The 18,277-nt window shown below is 37.8% G+C and overlaps 2 protein-coding genes across 2 annotated transcripts; both read right to left on the reverse strand.

Annotated features, from left to right (window-relative positions):
* Positions 1–226: 226 nt before the first annotated feature.
* LOC142838622 (olfactory receptor 6C1-like) lies at positions 227–1,165 on the reverse strand. The gene has a single exon (XM_075954154.1). The coding sequence runs from the start codon at positions 1,163–1,165 to the stop codon at positions 227–229; it is 939 nt and encodes a 312-aa protein (XP_075810269.1).
* Positions 1,166–15,941: 14,776 nt separating this feature from the next.
* LOC142838587 (olfactory receptor 6C6-like) lies at positions 15,942–16,904 on the reverse strand. Its single transcript, XM_075954087.1, has one exon. It carries the CDS (start codon positions 16,899–16,901, stop codon positions 15,942–15,944), a length of 960 nt encoding a protein of 319 aa, XP_075810202.1. The 5' UTR covers positions 16,902–16,904.
* Between the last annotated feature and the right edge of the window lie 1,373 nt (positions 16,905–18,277).

Raw genomic sequence — 18,277 nt, forward strand, 5'->3', positions numbered from 1 at the left:
GGGGCCATTTTTTGTCTGGGTTTCCTGCCTATACTTCCTGCCTGGATACTGGCCAATCAATGTTTATTCAAAAAATAATTGACAGAATATAGACAATTGTCCCACACCAGATAGGCTAGAAAACTGTTAACAAAAATGAAAAAATAAACAAAGAAGGGGGGAGTGTCATGGGAATATTACTGGATCACTAGCACTTATGAATTGGCCTTCAATTTACCATATCAGTTCATGTACTTGTGAAAAACACCATCTTCTTTGCCATCTTCATAAAGGCTTGCTTCACTTGCTGATTCCTCAGGCTGTAAATGAAGGGGTTTAGCATGGGGGCTACTGAGGTATTTAACACAGCAACTCCCTTGGTCAAAGATGCTCTATCTGATGCTGAGGGCTTAATGTACATAAAAATGCAGCTTCCATAAGAGATGGAGATGACAATCATGTGGGAAGAGCATGTGGAAAAGGCCTTGGTCCTCTGACTAGCAGAAGGAATCTTCACAATGGTTCTGATGATATATGTGTAGGACAGAAATATTAACATCAAAGTGAACATTAGGGTAAAGACAGCACAGGAAAACCCCATCTTCTCCAGGAATTTTGTATCTGAGCAGGAAAGTTGCAGCAGAGGGAAATAATCACAGATAAAGTGATCAATGATATTGGACCCACAGTAATCAAGTTGTATGACCAACATGAGTGCGGGAAAGATGATTAGGAAAGAGACCAGCCAGCAGACAAAGACAAGCATTGTGCAGACTTTCTGACTCATGATGGTCAGGTAATGCAGGGGCTTGCAGATGGCAACATAACGATCATAGGACATGGCAGCCAGAAGGTAAAATTCGGTGACTCCAAAGAAAATGACAAAAAATAACTGAGCCATACAGTTATTGAAGGAAATGGTTTTATCCCCTGAGATTATGCTGCCCAAGAACTTGAGTATAGTGACGGTTGTGAAGGACACTTCCAATATAGAGAAATTCCTGAGGAAGAAATACATGGGGGTCTGGAGCTGGGAATCCACCAGGGTGAGCGTGATGATGGTCAAGTTCCCTGTGATGCTAAATGTGTAGGTGATGAAGAGAAAGATGAAGATCACAACCTGGATCTTAGGGTCATCTGATAACCCCAGAAGAATAAACTCTGTAGTTTCCGTATGGTTTCTCATTCTACACTCACGTTTAAAAATTTTTAGTTAGACCTAGTAAGGAAAAAAAATAAAAGCAGATAACCAACTTGAACTACACAATAACAAATCTTACTGTGTAGATCTAGATTTTGTAAAAATACACTTTCTTTACATTCAGAAGCATTGGAAGCTACACTGTAGTAACAATGGTCTATTAATTCCTTCCATTTTGTAGAAAAAACCATTTTATTGGAATTAGATTTTAAAAGGAAATTAATTGGTAAAAATAACATGAGATAATATTATCAACACAAGTATAGCGTCTATTGTGGAAAAATATTCTGAAAGTCTGTAGAGAGAAAAAATAACAGGAAGTGTTGCTGGGAATGTAAATTAGTATTACCACCATGGAGGATAATAGAGCAGCCTTCCAAAGTTTACTATGGAAGTACTGTCTGATCCTATGGTCTTTCTTACCCCTGGGTATATACACAAGGTAACATATATTCAAATACAAAAGAAATGCTAACACTTCCATATTTACTGCAGCACTGTTCTAATGCCTTAGACATGGAATCAATTTTGTGGCATATCAACAAATAATGTATTAGAAAAATCATTTTTTCAGTCTAAGAAGAATGAAATCCTATAATTTACATCAAAGTATCTGGAATGGGGTAAATTATATTGAGCAAAATAAAAAAACACATAAAGACAAAAACTCTATATTTTAAGCATATTTGTAAATTTTAAAATGCTCACCACAAAGAACAAATTGTTACTAGAAAATTTAATGGATATGGGGTTTGGCTGGGAAGAAATATAGAGAAAGGATATTTGGGTATGATGTATGCTGGTGTATTTATTCAGAAACATCATGTAATTCTACTAATATGTAGAATAAATATAAATGAAACATTAATGATGAACAAAATAAAACAAAGAAAACTAAATTGATAGGTGTTACACAGGCTAAAATGGCAAGACAGGGGTGTGTTGGTAGACTCCTGAGACTAGATAACTCTTATCTTTAGAGATGCATCCAAAATATCATGGCCTTTGTGTCATCGTTCCAACATCTTTGCAAATTTCCCTTCACATAAAAGTTTAATTGTATCAAGAATTTAAAAAATACAAAAGACATTTTATTTTTAAGAGTGATTATTTCTTTCCTTAGTCAGACATCAATGTTTAAAACATCCCTATTCAAATTCCTACATCAACCTTTTCAGATGTTGGATGGGACAAGGCCATTTTTCTTAAGCTATCTCGAACACAAAGTTGATACGTTTCAATGAAATACAAAAGGAAACAAACAGCAAGGTTTAACTCTCAGGCATAGTGCATGTGAGTCCCATAAGTCCTCAGTGTTTCAGCTGGCCTACTGATATTCTGAAAGCTTTCACCTGCATACTTTATTTTTTCTATTTAAAATAAATGTTCTTACTATTACCTGTACCTGTATTCAGTCCTGTTCCTTAATAGCTTTATTTACTTCTATTTAAAAACTAAGCTTAAAGTTTCAGTAAAAATAAGTTTTGTGGTTAATGCCATGGACACAGAAAGAAGAAATCTCTCTAGTTTTGGATGCAATCCATTTCCTTGTTCTGGTAATTACTTACTATCCCATGGTCAGTATCTAATCTATAAATATAATACATTTTCAGCCAATAAGTTGACTCCTAGGTTAATTCAGATTAGTAGATAATTTAGTAAATGTGAAACTTTAGGAAAATGCTTAAAATGAAATAGGAGTCATCTGGTCATGTGCAGTGAGAAAAGAGTTCTTATCAACTGAGAGGTGGAACATCGGGACTAGGACGGTGGTCTCTGTCAATGACTGTTCCAGACAATCGTAAACACATCCAATGCCAAGTGAGTTACTTAACAACAACAACAAAGACAAGCAGACACTATCCGTTCTATGGCACTATTTAAATTAAGGCATATGATTCTTTTACCTTGTCTATATGGGGTTGACTTCTCCCTTTGTGCTGATTGTGGTACTTAATGTCATCCCCACAACCACCACGGCCACCAGAGCCTCTGCCTCAACCACACACTTCTCTCATCTTCACTGTGGCTTGTTAACTGTATTTAAGGTAGTTCCATTGCCACCCAGGACCAGTCCTGATGTTCCTTAGCAACATGTTTCTGAAAGTGACTCCAACTGAGTAGGCACACACACTCACAGCAGGCATTGCTCATTAATCTTTATATTGATTCTAAATCACTTTAAAATTTTTCCATGGCATAAATAATACCTGTTGCATAAATTCTGCCAGATTATGCCAATTCCATGAGCTCACCATATTTAAACTGTACCACTGTTGCCTGCCAAGTCATCTGGTATTCAGTGTTCTTGAAAGCTGGGATAACATCATACTGCCAATTAATGTAAACAGTTTAGTGTTCAGTATAATTTATTTAACTTAAATGAAACTGTAGCTCAGTTAATTTTCATTATATATGTTGCTTAATCACCTGCTGCCATTAGCCATAGCTCTCTATTCTATGTTGGATGATAGGCATGGAATTGACTTAGGAGCCTTTCTGTTTTACATGATGTATTTCCATGATTATGTTCTTTATCAGATATGTTACATGCTTGTTTCAAACTCTCTCAGTTAACAAATGTAAATGAAAGAACATGTAATAATACTGGTTAAAATTATATATGTGTAATTATATATACATATGTATAAATAATAAAACACTATTTCTAAGTTCTCTTCACAACTCTGTAAGTCATTTCTTAAATTTGTTTTTCTCTTGGTTTGCAGCATCATTTACTTCATCAGTTTGTTATTGATTAATAGTATGAGTTTTTATAACATTTTATAGTCACAATAATCTTATTATCAGATAGAGAATAATTTCTTACTGAAGAGATATCAAACTATTTTAACCTTGTTTCAGGTTTATCATGTATCTATTTTCTTAAAATTCTTGTTAATTTTAATATTTTCTAAACAAAAATGCCACAGTTCATTACTCTTTTTTGTTGAGTAAAGCTATGAAGTGACCTGGGAAGATCTGTTTGGAAACATGAGTGGGCAACAGAGGCCTTATGAGAGGCATGACAAAAAGGATCATTTCTAAAGACAGTCTTTAAAACCCAGAAAAACAATACTAAAGAATCTGGCAACAGGAGACTCACTGTCCAGAACCAGAAGTAGCAAAATATGTTTTTATGTAAAAATATTTATGAAAACATACAGTAAGTCTAATGAGGATTGTAGGTAGTTATAGACCTTTCAGATAATTTAACTTCAATATTAATTTAAATGTGCATATGATTCCTGAAGCCTTCAACTGTTGCGAGGATGCTCTTGTACAGGGTATGAAGACTATCTTAAAGCATTTAACTCTTCATTTGAGCTTTTATATATGCATTCAGATCTTTAATTTTCTCTTGAGAGGCTTGGCTTAGGTAATTTCTCTCTCATTTCCTTTCCTGCATTTAATGAAAAACACTATTATACTATATCTACAATATTTGAGATACACTTTTGCCATGGAAATAAAAAACAACTTATCACTAAAATTTTTTATGTGTGATGGCCATAAAGCACTTTTAGGATGTTTATTCTGGGGGAAGCCTCATATCTTGTCACCTTTCAATCCCTGACACCAAGTAAGCACTTGCAAGAATCAATCCTCCAGCTAATCCAGGCTGATGCTCAGGGAAACAGACTCTGTATTGAAGGAAATGCCATGCTCAGTTGTCAGTTTCTTTGGGAAACTGATGAACAGACTTTGAGAATCCATTTAATTTCTTAAACATATGCTTTATGTTAAATAACATTATATTGTCACGTGGATAATGTTTCCTTTAGTAATACTACCGTACCTTTCCATTGCTTTGTGCTTACTCAGTTTTCTATTTTTCAATTATACTGTAGAACACATCTCAAGAAAAGTATACGTTAGTGATCATGTCACAAGCTTTCTTTCAAGTTCATGAAATTAGAGATTTATTTAGAGTTCAGGTTAACATACTGCACAAAAAGAATAATCACTTAAGTCAAGATGTAGATCATATCTGTTTCAGTGTCCAATTATAAAAACTTCAGCTTCCTTTAGAGTTTTTGGGGGCTAATTCACAACATACGGTTCCTATTTGATTATTAACCTCAGTGAAGCAATGGCTTCTCAGATGAATCCATTAAAATTTAGTAGAATTATAACATGGTAATTTATTTGCCTTTACAAACAGGCTTATTTAGAACACCGCAGAGAGCAGTGGGTGTCCAGTACAAAGAATAACACTGAGTTCCTTTTTATTATCAATGAATTTATATGCCATTGTCTAGAGAAATGTGAACAAGTCATATTAACATCAGGATGATCGACACATTTAGATTGGCAAAGTACTTGTGAATTATTACAAGCACTATTTAAGTTGTGAATAAAGACTTCCATGTTGAATCTCACTTAATTTAATACAGTAAGGAGATTCAGAAAATTTGTTCAACACATATTAATTCCTACAATCAGCATATATTAGCACAATCTCTGATTACCTCTAGTAAAAACATTCCCTGAAACACTGTACTACACAGACTAATTAAAACAAGACACATGTATTTCCTCATTTTAAATCAGTAGAAGATGAATAAATTGTTACAACAAGAAACATTTGAAGACTCAAGCAGTTTAGTAACATCAGAGTTGGAAACTGAGAATTCCTACCCTGTCTTTATATTTACCTTGCCTCTGGTTCTCACAGAATTTCAGACACTGGTAATGGCTGTAATATTGAAGATGTCAGTGAATACTATTGCTTTAGTCCAAGGAAATCAGAATTTTATAAATATTTCTTTATCCCTTTTCTGAACTAACTTCTATATTATATTGTAAAAGTTCTGTCTTAATTCTCCCATTTTATCAAAAGGGGATATATCACACCGACTTCAAAGAGGAAAGAGCAGCAAACATAAAGTAGAAAATTATTATATGCTTGAAAATTATTAAAATGATAAGATAGCATCCATTACTAAATGTTTTATCTGCTGTCTGTGTAACCAGCTCAAGGGACTAATTCAGAGACTCATAATTGCTGGAAGTGGAATGTACATAAAGCACAGAGGAATATCAACTACGACAGGCATTGTACTAAAACTGGATAAGGAGCCTTTGGGGACAGTGTCTAGTGACACAGAATAGAAAATATAGAAAATAAAACATATGAAGGAGCTTTTCCCTTGGTATTATGATTATTTTATGAAACAGCTGTAGAAGAATGAATAGAGAATACTAATTTTTACTATTTTTTTTAGAGTTTCATACACTATGTTTATGTCGTGGTCACCTTGTCCTTCAATTCTTCCCAGAGTCACCCCCTGTTCCCTGTCTACCAAACTGTGTCTCTCACCTTTTTTTTTTATCATCAGACCTAATTTGTTCAGCCCATATATTCTTGGATGTGTGGTCTTCTACTGGAACATGGACAAATTAGCAAGGGTAATCTTATTAGAGAAAGCTTCTTATCTCAGAAGTTATTAATTGCCATGAGTTCCTCTGCTAGGGGCAAGATTACCTGCTCACCTCCACTTTCTCTGCTGATGTTGGTCTGGCTTGATTTTGCACAGGGTGCGTGTATGCTGTCACAATTGTTGTGAGTTATAGTCCAGCCACCCTCTGATTCCCTCAGTCTTTCTGTGCCCTATTGATTCTCAATGTGAACGTCTGCTAATGTGTTATGTTTTCTAGATTCTGAATCCTCTACAAATTGACACGATGGTAATAAACACTGGTCAGAGAGGCATAGAGAAGATAAGAGACCTAAGAATGCACCTTTTCTCCATGCTTGTCTAAATTTTTCAAAAGCAACACCATTAAAAGGTTTCTTGCTTTTAATGAGTGATCTTATAATATATATCAAAATACAACATGACCTTATTATCTTCCTTAATAATACAATATTTATATAGAGATGAACAAGTAAGGTGTTATTACTTTAAAAAGTCATTAAAGATATTCGTCAGTATTGCTATAGGATAGGGTCATTTCCGGTTGCCTATCCTCAACTGCCCAAGGAATTAACTGGGGACCTCGGCTTGGGCACCTGGGAGCCATTCTAGGTTCAAATCTCTTGCCAACCCTAAGGTGGTTCCCTTAACTAAGAATTGTGCTTCTGTGCTCCCCTATCCAACCTTCCTTTATCCCAATCCTCCTTTTTCTCCAAGTTCCCCCTTCCTCCCCTTCTCCCTTTTCTCTCCCCATCTCCCCTTACCCCCATCCCACCCCACCCCCAAGATCTCAATTTTCTCTCCGGCAGCTTTGTCTACTTCCCATAGCCAAGAGGATAACTATATGTTTTTCCTTTGGTTCACCTTCTTACTTAGCTTCTTTAGGATCACCAACTGTAGGCTCCGTGTCCCTTATTTATGGCTAGAAACCAATTATGAGTGAGTACATCCCATTTTCATCTTTTTGGGTCTGGGTTACCTCACTCAGGATAGTGTTTTCTATTTCCATCCATTTGACATAGAACCTTCATCTGGTGATGGATGGAGATAGAGACAGAGACCCACACTGGAGCACTGGACTGAGCTCCCAATGTCCCAATGAGGAGCAGAAGGAGGGAGAACAAGAGCAAAGAAGTCGGGACCACGAGGGGTGCACCCACCCACTGAGACAGCGGAGCTGATGTATTGGGAGCTCACCAAGGCCAGCTGGACTGTGACTGAAAAAGCATGGGATAAAACTGGACTCTCTGAACATGGCGAACAATGAGAGCTGATGAGACGCCAAGGACAATGGCAAGGGGTTTTGATCCTACGTAATGTGCTGGCTTTGTGGGAGCCTACCCAGTTTGGATGTTCACCTTCCTAGATATGGACGGAGGGGGGAGGACCTAGGACTTACCACAGGGCAGGGAACCCTGACAGCTCTTTGGACTGGAGAGGGAGGGGGAAAGGAGTGGGGGGAGGGGGAGAAGGGTGGGAGGAGGGGGAGAAGGGTGGGAGGAGGGGGAGGGAAATGGGAGGCTAGGAGGAGGTGGAAACTTGTTTTTTTTCTCATTTTCTCAATAAAAAAAGATTAAAAAAAATAAAAAGTCATTAAAATTATTTGTGTTTGATATTATTAAAAGCACAACACAAGTAAAGCAGAGATAAGGACATTTTTATTGTTTGTTGTTAAAATCAAGTTATCATATTTTATATTGTCCAATAAACTTGACCAAAACACACAAGTTCTCTCAGCAGTAGTCTATCTATTTACAGTCATAAAAGAACCATTCTGACTTACCATGTTTTTATCCTGCCCAGCTCCCGCATGGCTAACTTAGCTCCAGAAATAATAGCATGGAAACTGTATTCTTTTAAACACAGCCTGGCCCATTAGTTTCAGCCTCTTAATGCTTAATTCTCACATCTTGCTTAACCCATTTCTAATAATCTGTGAGCACCACGAGGTGGTGGCTTACTGGGAAAGATTCAGCATGTCTGACCTGGAGGCCGGCTCCATTGCATCTGACCTCACTGCCTTCTTTCTCCTAGCATTCTGTTCTGTCTATTCTGCCTATCTAAGCTGTTTTCCTATCAAAAGCCAAGGCAGTTTCTTTATTAACCAATGAGAGTAACACATAGACAGATAATCCTCCTCCATCATTTCCCCTTTTTCTGCTTAAAAAACAAAGGTTTTCACTTTAACATAGTAAAATTATATATAACAAAACAATTATCAAGCAAGGATTACAGTTACAATATTTGTATCTATTTTATCTTTTATCACAACAATGGAAAACTATAGCTATCTATTTATTCTTCTACTCCATCAAAGACTCCAAAGGGATATAATATTACCTAAGTAAACAAGAAATAAGCAACTTCCAAACTCTAGAAATGACAGAGACATCTCACTGCCTGGACTGTCACCCAAAGTTCCTTTGTACCGTTGGGGCATCCATCTTCAGCCTACAGACCCATAGTTTCCAGAAGACATTTCCATGAAGCAGGAAATTTCAAAGGTAGTTCAGTCACTATCTGCTGTCCTGCAGAATGTCTTGCAGACTCTTTCATGAATCAGGAACCCCAAAGAATCATCTCACCTTTAGACAAGTTCAGCAGTCCTCTCTTTGAGGGTTCTCTGTGTCCAGTTTATGCAACAGTCCAGGCAAGATCCATTCAAAGATAATATCTTCCCTTTGCATTAAAATTCCTGTAGGGCAAATTCTGAAAGGCAATATGACTAGAGTGAAATTAAGATTTAGATTCACCCTATCTACATGTGCCTTCTGGAATTTTTCTTTAATGACAATCAATTTCTGTTCAGCTTCAGCTGTTAATTCCTTGGGACTATTTAAGTCCTTGTCACCATCTAAGGTTTTGTTTAAATGAACTATTAGATCAGGTGTTGTCCCAACAATGGGTCATAGACTAGAAATATCTACTATCTTTGAAAGTCATTAAGAGTTTACAATCAGTTTCTTCTAATTTATGCTTTTGGTGTTCTAATTTTCTGTAAACCAATTTTATAACCTAGAGAATCTCCTCTCTGTATTTTTTCTGGAGCAATTTTAACCCTCATTTTGGCAAAACTTACTTTACTTCTTCAAACATTCTTTTTAAAGTATCTACATTTGAATTAGGTAGCAAAATATTATTCATGTAATGACGAATTAGAGATTTGGGAAATTGTTTACATATTATTTCCAATGGCTGACTTACACAGTATTGGCACAGGGTAAGGCTACTGAGCATCCCCTGTGGGAGGATAGTCCATTGGTATCTCCTCATATGCTGAGAATTATTATAAGTAGGCACTGTGAAGGCAATTTTTCCTCTGTCCTTTTCTTGTAAAGGTATAGTGATGAAACAAGAGGCCATCCATTTGGTAATAGAGAAGGCAAAAGGAATCCCAGATTGTAGAGGACTTATAGATTGAATTATCTTGTTGACAGCTCTTAGATCTGTCACCATTCTCCATTTACCAGATTTCTTTTTTAACAACAAATACAAGAGAATTCCAAAAGCTGGTTGATTTTTCAATATGGTGAGCATTTCCTTGCTCCTATACTAGCTGTTCTAAAGCCTGCAGTTTGTCTTCTGTTAAAGGCCATTGTTTAGCTTGTTTTTTTTTCAGTTAACCATTTTAAAGGTAAGACTATTGGTACCTCTAAAGGTTTGCTAGTTGCTTTGTGTTCTTGTACAGCCTGAATGACTAGTGTCCTTTGTATATAGTACTTTATAACATCCTTCCAATAAATGTGAGTTTCTGGGACTCTGGTCTTGCACACTGACTTGGTTTCCTGCCTTGGTGGCTGTTTAAATACTGACAAATATGCTTTACTTTACAAATTAAAAGCAATTAAGTCAATTCCATACAGGCAGCAAAAAGCTCATAAGCAGGGAACACAAACCGGAAGCTGGGTAAGCTACTGCACAGCAGGGAACGTGGTAGTTGGTGTTGAGGGGGAAGTGTGCGAGAGCCTAGGAATCTTCTGTGTCACCCCATTAGTTGTGCTGTGTTGAGGTTTTGAAAAAAAAAACACTTAGAAGGCAGAAAGGGTAGAAGATCTTTTGGGCTGTAGAATTTTGGGCATTTCAGTACGGTCCACCCTGTAGGTGTGAATGTTGTACTCACGTGGGTGTCAGATGAAGGTGGACTTTAAAAAGAAATCCCACACTAGCTCAGAAATGAGTATAATAAAGAGTTATTTATTTTGGGGTAGACTCACAGATCACAGGACTCAGCATGAATGGGGAACAGGAACTGAATCCAGCAGCCAGAAGAGAGTGAGAGATGCACATACTTTACATCTGCATTTATAGTATAAGAGCCCATGCCTAAGTGGGCTGATAACTTAAAGGCTGCTGGCTGAAGCATTTCCTATAGCACAATCCCGTAAATGAAATAAACTTCTGGAGCCATCATCATTCCTGACTTCAAGCACTATCATAGAGGTTTAGTAATGAAAACAACATGGTATTGGCATAAAAACATACAGGAGGACAAATAGAATCGAATCGAAGATTCTGATATCAATCCACATACCTATGAACACCTGATTTCTGACAAAGAAGCTAAAACTATACAATAGGAAAAGAAACCATCTTCAACAAATTATGCTGATATAACTGAATGTCAATATGTAGTAGAATGCAAATAGATCCATAGATGAATCTCAAGTTCAAGTAGAACAGTGACCTCAAAATAAATCCAGCCACACCGATCCACACTGAAGTGAAAGTTGAAAATAGCCTTGAATGAATGCATGGACACAGAAGTCTACTTCCTAAATATAAGACCAGTAGCATAGACACTGAGAGCAACAATTGATAAATGGGACCTTCTGAAACTGAGAAGCTTCTGTAAGGCAAAGGACACAATCAATAAGACAAAAGCTACAGAATGGGACAAGATCCTCACCAACCTCACTTTGGAGAGGGGATTGATCTCTAAAATATATAAAGAACTCAAGAAACTAGATAACAAATATCAAATAATCCAATTAAAAAGTGGGTACAGATTTAAACAGAATTCACATAGAAGAATCCCAAATGTCCAAAAGACACTTAAGGAAATGCTTATCATCCTTAGCCATCAAGGAAATACAAATCAAAATGACTCTGAGGTACCATCTTACACCAGTCAAAATTACTAAGATCAAAAACACCAATGATAGCTTATGCTGGAGAGGATGCAGAGTAAGGGGTGTGCTCCTCCCTTGCAAATGGGATTGCAAATGCACACAGTCACTTAGGAAATCAGTACAACGGTTTCTCAGGGAAAAAAAAAAGGAAATCAACATATTTCAATGCTTTGGTATATATCCACAGGATGGGCACTCATACCACAAGGACATTTTATTCAACCATGTTTATATTAACATTATTCATAATAGCCAGAACCTGGAAACAACCTAGATGCTCCTCAATTAAGGAATGGATAAAGAAAATATGTTACATTTACACAATGGAGTACTACTCAGTGGTAAAAAGCAATGACATTTTGAAACTTGCATTCAAGTGGTTGGAAATATAAAAAAAATATCCTGAGTGAGGTAACCCACATCCAGAAAGACACAGTAAGCACTCACTCATAAGTGGATATTATATGTAAATCAAAGGATAACCAGCCTTTTAGTCCATGACTCTAGAGAAGAGACAAGGAGAACCCTGAGAGAGACATATATGGATCCCCCTTGGAAGGGGACAGAGACAAGATCTCCTGAGAAAATTGGGAGGTAGTGCGAGGGAGAAGGGAGAGCAGAAGGGGAGGAGGAGAGTAGGAGGGGAGGGAGGAGGAGAAAGTGAGGGAACAGGATGGTTGAGATGGGGAAAGGACAGAGAGGTAGAGCCAGGAAGGAGATACCTTGAAACAGGGAGCCATTATCAGCCTAGCATGACTTGGCACCAATAAATTCCCAGGAATCAACAAGGATGACCACAGCTAAGATCAGGATTTATCCCTACTGCTTGAATTGCCTTTTTAGAGTCCATTTTTTGCAAGTACATTTTGCTCAGCCTAGATATAATGGGGAGGGACTTGTTCCTGCCTCAAAGTGATATGTCAGATTTTGTTAACTCACCATGGGAAATCTTATGTTCTCTGAGGAATAGATGGGGGGGGATGAGTGGAGTGGGAGAAGGGGAAGGGATGGTAACTGTGGTAGGTATGTAAAATAAGAAAAGATTGTAATAACAAATGAAAATAAATAAAAGATATGTCAAATTTCTGTTCTAAATTCTCTATATTGAACGACTTGCAGTAAAAGCTATATAAGGAAATCCCCATTTTGTTGATTTATAAATTTAAACAAACTTTCACAATTAGGTTTTTAAAACACTTTTGTGTAATTTATTCTTTATATTTACATTCACTTTACTGTATCTTCAGAGTCCGGTTTTAATTAAAAGGATGTGTTTTTCCTAAAAGCTTGAGATCAAAGGTACCTTCTCACCAAATAGATGTGGTTTAATTCCCATTTCTAGGTTGAAATTCCTACAACCACTTCGGGAGTTCTATTTTTTTCTTTTGTAATAAAACTTCAATCTTTCTCCCTTATCTTTCATCCCTTCAGATTCTCCCATATTCCACTCTTTACAAATTCATGCCATTATATTTTTGGTTGTGAGTCTAGCCTTTAACGGCTGAGCCTTCTCTCCAATGCAAACTTGTGCAACCACTTTGGAAAGCAGTGTGGTGGTTTCTCAGGAAATTCGGGATCAACCTACCCCTGGACCCAGCAATACCACTCTTTGGAATATACCCAAGAGATGCCCTATCATACCACAAAAGTATATGCTCAACTATGTTCATAGAAGCATTGTTTGTAATAGCCAGAACCTGGAAACAACCTAGATGCCCTTCAATAGAAGAATGGATGAAGAAAGTATGGAATATATACATATTAGAGTACTACTCAGCAGTAAAAAACAATGATTTCTTGAATTTTGCATGCAAATGGACGGAAATAGAAAACACTATCCTGAGTGAGGTAAGCCAGACCCAAAAAGGGGAACATGGGATGTACTCACTCATAATTGGTTTCTAGCCATAAATAAAGGACATTGAGCTTATAATTCGTGATCCTAAAGAAGCTAAAAAGAAGGTGAACCCAAAGAAAAACATGTAGTCATCCTCCTGGATGTTAACCTTCATCAGAAGATGAAAGGAGACAGAGACAGAGTCTCACATTGGAGCACCGGACTGAATACCCAAGGTCCAAATCAGGAGCAGAAGGAGAGAGAGCATGAGCAAGGAACTCAGGACCGCGAGGGGTGCACCCACCCACTGAGACAATGGGGATGTTCTATGGGGAACTCACCAAGGCCAACTGGACTGGGTCTGAAAATGCATGGGACAAAACCGGACTCGCTGAATGTAGTGGACAATGAGGACTGCTGAGAAGTCAAGAACAATGGCACTGAGTTTTGATCCTACTGCACATACTGGCTTTGTGGGAGCCTGGGCTGTCTGGATGTTACCTTATTAGACCTGGAAGGAAGTGGGAGGTCCTTGGACTTCCCACAGGACAGGGAACCCTGACTGCTCTTAGGGCTGAGGAGAGAGGAGGAGTTGATTGGGGGAGGGGGAGGGAAATGGGAGGCAGTGGCAGGGAGGAGACAGAAATCTTTAATAAATAAATAAATAAAAAAACCCAAATTCATGCCCTCTTTTTATATTAATTTTTATTGTATACATATAGTTATGAATATATGCATACATATTCCAAAATATATCTGCTCAGTCCATATGATGTTATTTGTATGTTTGTTTTCAAGGCTAACCAGTTCACACTGGAGAACTCCAGGGAAGATCATTTCTCCTGTTCTCAAGTTTTTCAGTTGCCCACAGTTCTTCATGTAGGCTTGAGTCCTTGTAGGCTCATATTTAAAAAATAGGCACTGCATTGTTAGTAATTGGTAGTAAAAATGTATCAATCTATCCAATTTTGTCATCATTGTGACTTAATTCTATATATAGTTTTATTTTTAAAATTATTTTAATTGTTAGATTTTTTCCTCTCTCTTTTTAAAGTTATTTTACTTTTTATTTTTTTTTATTGAGAAAAGGAAAAAAAAAGTTTCCGCCTCCTCCCAGCCTCCCATTTCCCTCCCCTTCCTCCCACCCTTCTTCCCCTCCCCCCACTCCTCTCCCCCTTCCTCTCCAGTCCAAAGAGCAGTCAGGGTTCCCTGCCCTGTGGAAAGTCCAAGGTCCTCCCCACTCCGTCCATGTTTAGGAAGGTGAACATCCAAACTGGCTAGGCTCCCACAAAGCCAGAACATGAAGTAGGATCAAAACCCCGTGCCATTGTCCTTGGCTTCTCATTAGCCCTCATTGTTCGCCATGTTCAGAGAGTCCAGTTTTATCCCATGCTTTTTCAGTCACAGTCCAGCTGGCCTTGGTGAGCTCCCAATAGATCAGCCCCACTGTCTCAGTGGGTGGGTGCACCCCTCGTGGTCCTGACTTCCTTGCTCATGTTCTCCCTCCTTCCTAAAGTTATTTTTTTTAAAAAAAAAAAACTATCTTTTCTCATTTTACATTCCAATCTCAGTCCCTATTACCACCCTTCCTCCCACTCCCTCTGTCTGCACCTCAGATAGGGTAAGACTTTGTATGGGAAGCCAACAAAGTTTAGCACATTGCTTTGAGACAGGACCAAGGCCCTCCTCACTATATCTAGGCTGAGTAAGGTATCCCTGCAAAGAGAATGGGTTCTAAAAAGCCACTACAAGCAGTAGGAATAAATCCTGGTCTCACTGCCGGTGGCCCCATAGTGGTTTTGAAAAAAATATTTATTTTATGTTATGTATGTCAGTGTTTTGCCTGCATGCATGTTGGAATTCCACGTGCATGACTACACAGTACAGAAGAAGAACTTTTTAATGTGAGCTAGCATGTGGGTGCTGGGTGCCAAACCCAGGACCTTTGCAAGAGCAGCAAATACTCTTAACTGCTGAGATTCCTGTACATTTTCTCATAGTGGTTTTCAGAAAAATCAGGCAGATAGGCTGCTACATCAAATCAACATCCTGAAGCAGCTGAAGGATGGGATACTGCAAATTTTTATGAGGAACAAGAAAATAGAGAAATAAAATACAAAGTGGGGGATTCCTTTGTTACAAAATTCCAGAAGAGATAACACTATCAATAATGGCTGAAAAATCACCTGTTGATGTTTGATTTAATTTCAAATGGTTGTAGCAGGTATCAGGGGAATGTTTGTAAAGAAGAAGGATGGACTTTAAGAGGGCATGGAAAGAAAGAGTAATGGAGAACATGAACCTTGAAGCGTAGTTCATAACTGACATACTCGAAAATTACATTCCTCTTCTTTCATTCATGTTCTAGTAGCATACTACTTATGCCTAAATATTAACTCCTTGTTTTGAAAAGAACACAATCTGTGAAGGACCTGTTTGAATGCATCCTTCACCTGCTGGTTCCTTAGGGTGTAAATGAATGGGTTTAGCAAAGGGGCCACAGAAGTGTTGAGCACAGCCACACCTTTGTTTAAAGTCACCCTCTCCTTGGCTGATGTTTTCATGTACATGAAGATACAGCTGCCATAAGTGATGGAGACAACAACCATGTGCGAGGAGCAGGTGGAAAAGGCCTTTCTCCGTTGTTGAGCTGACGGGAACTTTAGGATGGTTTTGATGATGAGTGTGTAGGAGAGGATCACTAAGATCAAGGTGATGACGAGGGTCATCACAGCTAAGGCAAAAGCCATCCATTCTATAAAGCGTGTGTCTGTGCAAGACAGCTGGAGGACAGGAGAAGTGTCACATAGGAAGTGGTCTATGGTTTTGGAAGCACAGAAATCCAGTTTGAGTCCCAACATCAAAGGGGGAAAGATGACTAAGAACCCAGTCACCCAGGAGCTGATGACCAGCAGGTGACACACTTTGCTGTTCATGATGATGGGGTAATGCAGGGGTCTGCAGATGGCGACATAGCGGTCATAGGACATGGCTGCCAGGAGGTAGAACTCTGTGATTAGTGACAGAAAGAAGAAGAATAACTGAGCTGCACAAGCATTGTAGGAAATTGTTTTGTCACCAGTGAGAATGCTCATCAAGAACCGTGGAATACAGGCAGACGTGAATGCCATTTCTAGGAAGGAGAAATTCCGGAGGAAGAAGTACATTGGAGTCTTGAGGTGGGGATCCAGCAGGGTGAGGAGGATGATCACTAAGTTTCCCATCATGCTCAAGATGTAATTGACAAACAGAAACAGGAAAATCATAATTTGTAGTGGAGGGTCATCTGTCAGTCCCAGCAAAATGAACACTATCTCCACAGATTGGTTCTTCATTTCTTTTTTTTTCCCCTAATAAGGGTACAGAAAACATAATAAAATAAAAAGGAAAAAAATAAAAATGGGAACAATAAAAAGGAAAAGCACCCCAAATAGCTAATATCACACATCACATATAAGAAAAAATATTTGTTTCTTGGTAATCATAACAAGGTCCATTTTCTTTATAACCCATGCAAAAACACCTTAATGAGTTTAGTGTTCACTGCATGGACATAGCTTGCATCTCAGTGGTATGTGTCTTGGTTAACCTTACTATTGTTTTCATAAAACACAGTGACCAAAATAACTTGGGGAGGAAATGTTTTAAAGGGTTTCCTTCACCTTATAACTTATAAGTTCACTAGTGGGGGACTTCAGGGAAAGGACTCAGGGAAGGCAGCTAGAGGCAGAAACTGATGTAGAGGCCATGAAGGAGCGCTGTTACTGACTGACTTGCTTTTTATGGTTTTCTCAGAATGCTATCAGGATGCCCCCCCCCATCAACCATCTATCATGACAACACAATGTAGATTTTCCCAAAGGTCAGTCTGGTGAGAACGTTGTCTCATTTGAGGTTCTCTCTTCCCAAATGACTATGGTTTGTATCGATATAATACAATACTAGTCAGCAAAATATGCTTATAGGACTCAGAATCTTTAGCTCAAAGTTGAGTGAGTCTTTTGGCCGTTTTACATGAGGCATGTCAGTCATGTGAAACACAGTCCTTTAATCTTATTACTGTTCATCTGTACCTGTCATTCCAGCAGTTTATTTAAATAAACTTTTCAAGTGGGGTATTTGAAAGTTTCTCAGTTAAAACTCTTGCGTGAGTTGCCACTTGCGTGATACAATGTTTATAAATGGTGGTGTTCCCACTGGCTATAGTAATTTCCACGTTGGGACTATATATATAGGGCATTCTAAGAAAGAGAACTCCTAAAGAAGGAAATACACGAGGCTGTAGTAGATTCTAGGAGGGAGAGTGTGGTGATAGTCAGGATTAATTTCCTAGAGATGAACTGAGGATATGAAATCACAGAAATTTCTTACGAGTCTTCAGTTGAACATACTACCATAAACTCTGCCTTTCTGTAGGATTTCCGATTGCCATCTTCTGTCTTATGACAGTTTCGAACAAAGAAAAATATCTGTATGGAAATAGTAATAACTAATGTTTAACCTCTAAATATAAAGCCAATGTTTCAAGTAAAAATACAAGGCTCATTTTCATTTTCAAACAACTGTGTAAGATCAATACCTTAACATTACAGAATAATTCCTTTCAATATTAAAACTTTATATATTTTACCACTTTTATAGTCATGTAAGCATAGAGAATTTTAAAATAAATTAAATATTTATATTGACTAATTAGAATACACATAAAGTT

This window comes from Microtus pennsylvanicus, chromosome 20, assembly GCF_037038515.1.
Source record: "Microtus pennsylvanicus isolate mMicPen1 chromosome 20, mMicPen1.hap1, whole genome shotgun sequence".
NCBI lineage: Eukaryota > Metazoa > Chordata > Mammalia > Rodentia > Cricetidae > Microtus > Microtus pennsylvanicus.

Bases quoted from the DNA above. Each gene is read 5' to 3' on its own strand.
- LOC142838587 (XM_075954087.1), bottom strand. From the start codon at position 16,901: ATGAAGAACCAATCTGTGGAGATAGTGTTCATTTTGCTGGGACTGACA.
- LOC142838622 (XM_075954154.1), bottom strand. From the start codon at position 1,165: ATGAGAAACCATACGGAAACTACAGAGTTTATTCTTCTGGGGTTATCA.